This window comes from Loxodonta africana, chromosome 7 (genome assembly GCF_030014295.1).
Source record: "Loxodonta africana isolate mLoxAfr1 chromosome 7, mLoxAfr1.hap2, whole genome shotgun sequence".
In the NCBI taxonomy this organism is placed as follows: Eukaryota; Metazoa; Chordata; class Mammalia; order Proboscidea; family Elephantidae; genus Loxodonta; species Loxodonta africana.
The window spans coordinates 22163440-22174429 of record NC_087348.1 but is presented as its reverse complement, the minus strand read 5'-3'; the positions used below and the strand labels follow the sequence as shown (position 1 = coordinate 22174429).

The following is a 10990-nucleotide window of genomic DNA, read 5'->3' as shown; positions in this document are numbered from 1 at the left end:
TATAAAATTCTTAAGTTTATAATGGATGTCAAAGTATTGCTTAGCTGTAATTGTCAAAATTTTTCCTACTTAGGGTTACATTTCACAAAACCTATCTATGATGGTAATTATGCATTTTGGAGAGATGACTGTGCAGAGTGATTTTAAGGGAGAGAAAATAATATCCTTGAGATCAATCCACATAATTGTACAGAGAATCTGAGAGACTTCGGCAAGAATATTTCTATCCTTTACTTTTGACTGTGGGCTGGCATACAAAGAAGGGAACAACCAACGTTATATTTGCAGAAGCTGAACTGGAGTCTGTGGACTTAGGTGATTTAAAAGCCCTCCAACCCAGCTTCGATACAATCGCTTGTTAAAACAAAATATACTTTCCAGTAGTACTCTAATTTTCCTCTTTCTTCAGTCATTTCATTTACTATTCTATGTTATCCTAGGTTTTTATTTATTTATTTATTTATTCCATGTATAAATATCCTCATTGACATTTCAGCTTCTTCCTGTAAAGTTTTGGAGAGGGAAACATTTACACTTGATCCAAAGTTTAAACAAAACATATTTGTAATAAATGACCAGAAAAAACTGTACCTCACTGACTGAGTTCATCCTGCTGGGATTAGCACATACCCTGGAGCTACAGATCACCCTCTTTTTGCTCTTTTTTGTGATTTACACACTCACAGTCCTGGGGAATGTGGGGATGATCCTGCTAATCAGGGTGGACTCTCGACTTCACACACCCATGTATTTCTTCCTGGCTAACTTGTCCTTTGTGGATGTTTGCTACTCGTCCACCATCACCCCAAAGATGCTGGTAGATCTGTTGTCTGAGAAGAAAACCATCTCCTTTGCTGGCTGCTTCCTGCAGATGTATTTCTTTATCGCCCTGGCAACAACTGAATGCATCCTCTTTGGGTTAATGGCCTATGACCGCTATGTGGCCATATGTAACCCACTCCTTTACTCCTTAATCATGTCCAGGACAGTCTGCCTTAAAATGGCAGCTGGGGCCTTTACAGCAGGATCGCTGAACTCCATGGTTAACACAAGTTATGTAAGCAGCTTACCATTTTGTGGTTCCAATATCATCCATCACTTCTTCTGTGACAGCCCCCCTCTTTTTAAGCTCTCTTCTTCTGACACATGCCTGAACGAAAGCATTTTTTCCACTTTTGCTGGTGTGAATATGGTCGGTGCTCTGCTGGTCATCCTTACTTCCTACTCCTGTATTCTCTTCTCCATCTTTCGTATGCATTCAGGGGAGGGGAGGCGCAAAGCATTCTCAACTTGTGCCTTCCACTTGACTGCTATAATTCTGTTCTATGCAACCTCTATCTATACTTATCTGCGTCCCAGGTGTAGTTACTCCCTGAGACAGGATGAAGTGGCTTCCGTGTTCTACACAGTGGTGATCCCCATGCTGAACCCTCTGATCTACAGCCTCAGGAATAAGGAAGTAAAGAAGGCTTTATGGAATGTGATTACCAGGAAAAGAATCCCTTCATTTATGTGATTGCATGGGTAATTTTCCAAAATAAGTGGAGTATTTAACTAACCTTCAAAGCCTAGTTCAAGCATATTGGTGTTCATTAAAGTATTTTCAAAGTGAATACATTCTGTAAATACTCAAGTATCTATATCCAATCTTGGGTGATATAGATTCAAATACTAACACAGGACTACAGGACCTTCATCTTATAATTGTGTAACTTCACTGGGTCCTTACCAATACAGTTTATTCATAATGAAATCTTGGCCACGGAAATTAAGGGATTAAGCGTTTAGAAATAAAAGTCACAGTGTTATAAGACCTACCAGGTAGAATATTTTGGACTATCCGTTCATTGTTTCCCTTAAGTATTTATTTTCACCACTTTTAAAATAATTGTTTTCCATATGTCATATATTTAAAAAATGCTTTTATATTATAATGGATTTTCTTTTTTAATTTATTGATATTCCTCATGGAGAGAGTTGCTTAAACCAAATTTCAGAGCTATAGTTTTATTAAAATGCTAAACTTCCAAACACTTATTTCTCTTTTCCCACCTATGTTTACATGTACATTAATTAAAGAATACATATGAGTTTGTTTAAAGATACGTCATCAAGAAAACTGCTGACTGATTAAAATTCACCAATTATAGTACTCTTTCCATCTTACCCTTCTCCTCAAAAAATTCTAAGACTTTTTCTCCCTTTCTCTATGCTGGATTCGCAAAATCACACACAAAAACACCCAAGTACTACAAAGAGTTCAGTGGGGCAGAGTTCCAAAGGATGTAGATAAATATTCAGTGGATGACTATGACCCTAATTCTTTAGAACTGGCTTTTAATTTTTCTTTTCATAGAATTCTTCCCTCAATTATCAAAAAAACTTGAAATTAATCTCAATAGTAATGCTAAGCATTATTAATATGAAGGTAGGCATGTATTAAGGGAATCAAATATGTGATTAAAATATTACACAAATAAATCGTAATTTTCATGTATTGAATTGTGCCCCCCCAAAGTATGTGTCCACTTGGTTAGGCCATGATTTCCAGTCTTGTGTGGTTGTCCTCTATTTTGTGACTATAATTTTATGTTAAAGAGGATTAGGGTAGAATTGTAACACCCTTACCCAGGTTGCATCCCTGATCCAATATAAAGGGAGTTTCCCTGGGGTGTGGCCTGTACCACCTTTTATCTTACAAGACAAAAAAAGGGAAGGGAAGTAAGCAGAGAGGGGAAACTCATACCACCAAGAAAGCAGTGCCAGGATCCTTTGGACATAGGGTTCCTCTGCAAAGAAGTCCCTAGTCCCGGGGGAAGATTGATGAAAAGGCCGACGGATAGAGAAAGCCTTCCCCTGGAGCCAACACCCTGAATTTGGGCTTTTAGCCTTTTTTACTGTGAGGAAATAAACTTCCTTTTATTAAAGACATCCACTTGTGATATTCCTGTTATCGCAGCACTAGATGACTAAGACACTAATATTATGTTCCTTCTCATGTAACATTTAGGAATAGGAACAATTTGGAGATGAAATGTTGTTATTCTGATACTTAGGGCTTTAGATACATTTTGTTTTGATTTATGCTCATCAAAAGACTTCACCAAAAGAGTAAAAAGAGAATCTACAGACTGAGAAAAAAAAATTGGCTATTACAAAGCAGACAAAGGTCTAATGTCTAAAATCTACAGGAAAATCCAACACCTCTACAACAGAAAGACAAATAATCCAATTAAAAAAATGGGCAAAGGAAATGAACAGACACTTCACCAAAGAAGACATTCAGGTGGCCAACAGATACATGAGGAAATGCTCATGATCGCTAGCCATTAGAGAAATGCAAATGAAAACCACAGTGAGATACCATCTCACCCCAGTATTACAAGCATGAATCCAAAAAATAGGAAGTAGCGAATGTTGGAGAGGCTACAGGGATATCAGAACTCTTGTGCACTGCTGGTGGGAATGCAAAATGATAAAACCATTTTGAAAAAGTATATGGTGCTTCCTTAGAAAGCTAGAAACTGAAATACCATATGATCCAACAATTCTACTTCTAGGAATGTATCCTAGAGAAATAAGAGTTGTCACAAGAATAGACAGATGCACACTCATGTTCATTGCAACATTGTTCAAAATAGCAAAAAGATGGAAACAAACTAGATGCCATTATTAGATTAATGGGTTAACAAACTACTCCACCTGCACACAATGTAGTATTAGGAAAAGATAAAGAACAATGACGAATCTGCAAAGCATCTCCTTACATGGATGAATCTGGAGGGCATTATGCTGAGTGAAATAAGTCAATAACAAAAGGCCAAATATTGTACGAGACCATTACTGTAAAAACTCATGAAAACGTTTACACACAAAAAAGAAATGATCTTTGATGGTTAGGAAGAAGGGGAAGATGTGGGGATGAAAAAACACTAAATAGACAGTAGATAAGTAATAACTTTGGTGAAGGGTAAGACAATATGCAACACTGGGGAAGCCAGCACAACTTGTACAAGGCAAGATCATGGAAGCTCCCTAGACACATACTAACTCCCAGAAGGATCAGATTGCTGGGCTGATGGCTATGGGGACCATGGCCTTGGGGAACATCTAGCTCATTGGCATAACATAGTTTATAAAGAAAATGTTCTGCATTCTGCTTTGGTACTCAGTGTCTGGGGTCTTAAAAACCTGCGAGCAAGGGAGAATGAAGAAAACTAAAAATACAAGGGAAAGATTACTCCAAAGGACTAATGGTCTGCGACTACCATGACCTCTGCCACAATGAATCCAGTACAACTAGATGGTGCCCAGCGACCACCACTGACTGCTCTGACAGGGATCACAATGGAGGGCTCTGGACTGAGCTGGAGAAAAATGTAGAACAAATTTGTAACTCATAAAAAAAAAAAAGACCAGACTTACTGGTCTGACAGAGACTGGAGAAACCCCAAAAATATGGCCCCGGACACCATATTAGCTCAGTAATGAAGTCACTCCGAAAGTTCACCCCTCAGCCAAAGCTTAGAGAGCCTCACACACACAAAAAAAATGAGACCAAAAGGGCACACCAGCCCAGGGGCAAGGACTAGAAGTCAGGAGGGAACAGGAAAGCTGGTAACAGGGAACCCAAGTTCAAGAAGGGGGTGTTAACATCTTGTGGGGTTGTTAACCAATGTCATAAAAAGAAATGTGTCCTAACTGTTTAATGAGAAACTAGTTTGTTCTGTAAAACCTTCATCTAAAGTATAGTAAAAAAAATATTCTGAAAAAAAGGAGAAAATAAGGAACATTGTCGACAGAAATTGAAGATTTTTGAAGAAAATGATAGACATGGTTAAGATTTATCTCAAAAACTCCTCTGCATTTCTGAATCAGGCTACAAGCCCTCGACCTCAGAATTTGTACCAATATTTTTAACTGCACGTGTTGTTAAATGAACAAATAAACAAAAGAAAATAAATAAAATGCAATTTATTAACTGAGTTTGTGTTGAGAAATGTCAAAATTTATTAATATAATTATAGGAGAAGCAGTAAGGTTAAAAAAAAAAAAAAAAGACAAATTCAGAGGGAGTATTGGAATAGAAGGTTTATTTTCCGGGGAAACAGAATGCTTATATAAGTACTATGAAAAAAGTAAAAGAAAATTTAAAGCTTCATTTCACAAATCATAAAATTATTATGCCCAAATCATGTGTTATAGAAGATGATGGCATATCAGAATCATTTGAGACCTAGATCTGGTGAGCATTATCTGAAGAAAAAAAAATTAAGGAACAAATGTTACAGATATAAACCAGAAAACCAAACCCAGTGCTGTTGAGTCAATTCCGACTCATAGCGACCCTAGAGGACAGAGTAAAACTGCCCCATAGAGCTTCCAAGGAATGTCTGGCGGATTCGAACTGCCGTCCATTTGGTTAGCAGCCTTAGCACTTAACCACTATACTACCAGGGTTTCCGGTACAGATATAATAAAAAAAAAATAATAAAAAAAATAAATGGTTAATTGCAATGGCATAGTTTTATTCCCCAATAGTAATTTTCTAGCTCACCGTGGACTCTTAAAATGTCATCAAAGATCAGAAAAAGAGCGACAAACAAGTTTCTATTTTTTAAATGGACCATTGCTAGTGATTTTCTATTTTTTAATTTTGATTTTTTTCCTACAACAATAATACATATTAGATTTTCCCTTAGGCATAGGCTGATAGCTTCATATAAGACTCATAAGAAGTATCTATTTAATATTGATTTTCCTAACCCTAAATAATAAATTTGATGTGAAAGAACACATGGGATTTTAAAGACACCAACATGCTTCTGTAAACACGGGTGGTGTAGTGGTTAAGAGCTGTAGCTGCTAACCAACAGGTCGGCAGTTTGAGTCCACCAGACACTCCTTGGAAATTCTATGGGGCAGCGCTACTCTGTACCATAGGGTCACTGTGAGTCGGAATCCACTCGATGGCAATGGATTTGATTTTGTTTTGATTTTAATTAACATCCCTTGATACCAATGTCTGAACCCCTAAGAGCACACTTTCTCCAAAGGTTGTGCCAGGACACATTTCACAAATGCTCTGTGATACATATATTTCCCAATTTTACTTTTCTTATCAAAGATGTCATTTTAATTCAGTCATCGGTATCCTATTTCAGCAATCAGCATTTTTCATATCAGGGATGTTGATTGTTTAACTGAATCCATTCCTGGTCTGGGTTCAATGTTTTTTTTTCTGTTGTTGCATTCTTGGGCTTGTGAATGGAGTAAGGAATAAAATAACAGCACTAGTAACAATGTTATCTTACTTTTTTTTTCTTTTTTGCATTTTGCTACTTAATTTTGAGAACTACACTTTTACAAAAAAAAATTTAAAAGAAAATCTGCATTAATTAACATCTAAGTATATTTGGCTTAATTAACCATTAAGCACAATACGACATCCTTATAAATGCTACTTCACAAATTATCTGGGATCCAAAAACTATCACTATTTATAAATTACTTGATGGGGGAAAAAAATAAATAAATAACATGTTTGGTGTATGTGTGTGTGTTCTGTCTACTTAAAAACTCAAAAGTAAATGTGTTTCAGGTTATTCTTTAATTATGTCATTAATGACTTTTTAAATTTCCATTATATATACCTTTGGAGAGAAATGGTTAAAAGCCATTAATGATCTTTAACACTGCTTTTGTAACTGCTAAAGGTGTTCATACAACTTACAATCACATTCATCCTTCCATTTCTACCACTGGTCAACTGTTTCTATTAGTTTCTATACCCTTAAATGCTCCACCTGCAACAAACTCTGTTTATCCCATGACATGCATATTTTCCTGATGACTGAGGCTCAAAGATGACTAAAGTGAATATGGGAACAGGGTAGAAGCAAAGAAAGTTGGTTTTGAAGTCCAATATATATCAGATTCAGTAGGAATACGTTCAGCCATACACACTGGGTAGTCCGGTTTACTAGGCTTGGAATGGCCTCTCTTAATGTTGTTAGATGCTGTGGAGTTAGTTTTTGTATCATAGTGACACCATGTGACAATGTAGAACTGCCTTTTAGGATGTTCTAGACTGTAATCTTTACAGAAACAGAGCTCCAGGACTTTTCTGAGGAGTAGGTGGATGGGTTCGAACTGCCAACCTTCTGATTAGCAACCTTTGGGTTAGCAGCTGAACACTAAACTGTTGCGACTCCAAGCCTCCTTAGAATGGCCTACGGGAGGATTCATATGGAATTCTTACAGGTGTTTCTGCAGCAGGTCTTACAGGGACAATGCTCTAAAATACTGATATAACCCTCAGTTCATGGATTATATGTCATACTCATTTTTTTTCTCACCTTCATTAGCTAAATTTAACCTCTTTATATAGAAAAAAGCAAAATGTCCTTTTTAAAACTTTACCACCACATTGTCTTACGGTAAATTAAATATCCAAATGACAAATTTTACAACATTTCCACTAATAGGATAGCCACTTAAATCATTTGGAATGATTCTATGTGAATGATTTAGATCTTCTTCCCAATTTATTTAGTAATTCAATAATTTGTTTATGTAAGTATGTACTTACAGATATTTATTTTATACTTTGGGTTATAATCCAGTACTACTTCAGTTATTTTGTCTCTCAGGTTGTTTCAGTTTGTCCATTGGGAGCTCTTTAAGTTGACTCCTGTGCACCTTTGACATACCTGCCTCAATGTTCATTGTTTTTTTGTTTGTTATTTCATTGGATTTTTAAGCTTTTCTTCTTTTTCACAATAAAATGTGCTCCAGATTCATCTTGCGTATTTCCTGCCCTAGACCTAGAGTCAGCCGTTTCTCCAAAGAACTCTTGTTCCTTAAATTGGAAACTGAAATTAGAAACCAAGATCTGGGAACTAGTTGTGCACATGGCTCCTGGAATATCATTAGTTCTGTTGTTGTTAGGTGCCGTTGAGCCGGTTCCAACTCATAGCAACCCTGTGCACAGCAGAACGAAACACTGCCGGGTCCTGCGCCATCCTTACAATCGTTGTTATGCTTGAGCACATTGTTGCAGCCACTGTGTCAATCCACCTCATTGAGGGTCTCCCTCATTGAGGGTCTCCCTCTTTTCCGCTGACTCCGTACTCTGCTAAGCATGATGTCCTTCTCCAGGGACTGATCCCTCCTGAAAACATCAGGAAGAAGGACCCGGCAGTCTACTTCTGAAAAGCATTAGCCAGTGAAAACCTTATGATCATTAGTTCTAGGCCCTCTCAAATAACAGAGCAAGAAAATATCTGCGTGCATATTGTGTGTATATGTGAGTGTGTGTGTGCGTGTACGTATTATTTCCATTTGTAACCATCAATATCCATATTAAGCTAAACATTAGTCCATACTGTCTAACTCTATTACCACATATATCACAGCAGTGTTTTTCATAATAAAGACAGAAAAAAACTCAGATGTTTATCAATTGTGAACATAAACAAAATATGGTTTATCTGTATAATGGAATATTGTTCAGCAATAAAAAGGAATGAAGTAAAGATAAATGCTGCAACTGTAAATTAAAAAACAAAAACAAAAAACTATGCTAAGTAAAGGATGGCACTTGCAAACACATACACACAAAACATATTTATGATTCGATTTCTATGAAATGTCCAGAAGGGACAGAAAATAGATTACCAAGGGCTTAGGAGGGAAAGGAGGTAGAAAGGATGAGGCATGACTACAAATGGGTATTGATTAAGTGTTTTAAAATTAGATCATAGTGATGGTTTCACAACTCCATTTTAATAGGTACATTTTATGTGATTTATATCTCGAAAAGTTGTAAAACAAAGAAAAGACATTAGATATGTAATCCAGTTGTGGGGGTAGAAATTCAAGCTATTTAAATTTTGATTTACAAGTAAATGTGCACAGTAATTATCCTTTTCCATTTGAATTGGACCCATTGTAGCAATGATGCAATGCATAGTCCCATAAATGCTGAACATTTTCGCATGATTTAACAGGTTTACCTTACAATAGAAGTTTACGTGAAAATACAGTCCCATAGATATTTTCTTAATATTCCTATCTATCTGTCTGTCTAATCTATCTGTCTATCTGTCTGTCTATCTATTTTCCTGTCTAACATCTGTCATCGTCTTCATGTATTTCTTTTAGATTTAAGGCCAGTATCTTGCTGAATAGCTGGAAACCTAGAGTCGTGTCCACTAAGTCAGGAACAGGTTAAAGATCTCTACCATTCATGACCCTATTCAGAAAGGTCTTTCTTTTTCTAATGCACTAAAGAAATTTTTTTTTTTTTTTTTAGAATTCCCATAAAAGTTCACAGACTCCTGCACATTTTCCCAGGTAGACTATCTCCTTGCTAGACCAAGGGTTATATTTGGTGATCTGATATGTACTATGGAGATACGAGCAAAGTTATTGATTGACTCATGTTATGAACCAATGCAGGCTGACGGGAATGGTTCTTGAGGAAAATTTGCATGAATTTGTGACGCAACGGCTTTTAGGACAGATATTTAATGAGAAATTCACAAATGTGTGGAATTGACAGCATGCCCCAATTTTTTTTTTCTGGAATGAGTTGGAAAGATTTCTCCTGAGATATGCCGTCTTCTACCCCAGTCTATTATTAAACCTTAAAAGAGATTTCAATATTTTATTTTTTAATAGACATTAGAATAAATGGCATACAAATTTGCTTTAAATAATTAAGGTAGGAACAAGAAGGTATATGAAAAGCAGCAATAATAATAATAGAAAACCAGAAATATCAATGGGGTTTTTAAATTGTGTGTTTTATTTTATTCCACACAACTTGATACGGTGGTGGTACTTGATTCAAATGAGGATTAGAAAGGGCAACTAAGCAGGCTTTTAAACATTCCAAAAAGATGTGATGAACCAGATTCATGAACTATTTCATATGCATTCTTTCTGCTTCAGCCTTCTCACACCATTTCTCTGCTACTGTTGTGTGATGGAGCCCTGGTGACACAGTGGTTAAAAGCTTGGCTGCTAACCAAAGTTCAGCAGATCAAATCCACTCGTTGCTCCTTGGAAACCCTATGGGATAGTTCTACTATGTCTTGTAGGGTTGCTGTGAGTTGGAATCAGCTTGATGGCAACAAGTTGGTATTGTGGGATATGCTCTCAACAAAAATGCCAATGTCATTGTCAAAAGTATTGTCTTCTGTGCAGGAGAATGGCTGTATCCTTAAATCCCTGCTGCACTTCAGAGACAAATCATTTCATATATAATGTGAATATTAGCATCTAGTTTTTTTGTCTGTCTTCAGTGAGAGTAGGCATGGGAGAGACATTACAATAGCTAGATTTCTCATTACAGCCTCAGAATCCTTAATCAAACCCACCTAATCAAGATAGTGGGATATATTGCATGAAAAACAGGGTCTAACCCAGCAGCTGGATTCAGGCAACAACTTGAAGCAAGCACTCCTATACAACATAGGACTCTACCTCCTTGTCTCATTTCTCCTATTTAATGCACATCTCTTTAATTCTCCTCTATGTTCTTGAAGTTCTACCATAGTTAATATGGGAGGAGACATGGCCAACAACTCCCAAGCTTAAAAAATTATAGCTACACTCTTAGTTCTTATTCAAACAGTCATGGGGAAGTTCTCTGACTGGACCATGTTGGGTATCCCTTCCATTGCCAAACTGATCAACTATGACCAGGTATAAGCAGTCATGTATTATATAATGACTATGTGCAAAGTGGAGCCCTGGTAGCACAGTTGTTAAGAGTTTAGCTGCTAACCCTAAAGGCCAGCAGTTCAAATCCACCAACTGCTCCTTGGAAATGCTATGGGTAGTTTTACTGGTCCTACAGGGTTACTCTCCCACTTGTTTGTCAGTTGTTTGTAGTGTGGCGGCTTGCATGTTGCTGTGACACTGGAAGCTATGCCACCGGTATTCACATACCACCAGGGTCACCCAGGGAGGACAGGTTTCA

At 36.9% G+C, this 10990-nt stretch overlaps 1 protein-coding gene across 1 annotated transcript; it reads left to right on the top strand.

Annotated features, from left to right (window-relative positions):
• The first annotated feature begins 533 nt into the window (after positions 1-533).
• LOC135231814 (olfactory receptor 5F1-like) lies at positions 534-1578 on the top strand. The gene has a single exon (XM_064289006.1). The coding sequence runs from the start codon at positions 572-574 to the stop codon at positions 1514-1516; it is 945 nt and encodes a 314-aa protein (XP_064145076.1). The 5' UTR covers positions 534-571; the 3' UTR covers positions 1517-1578.
• The last annotated feature ends 9412 nt before the right edge of the window (positions 1579-10990 follow it).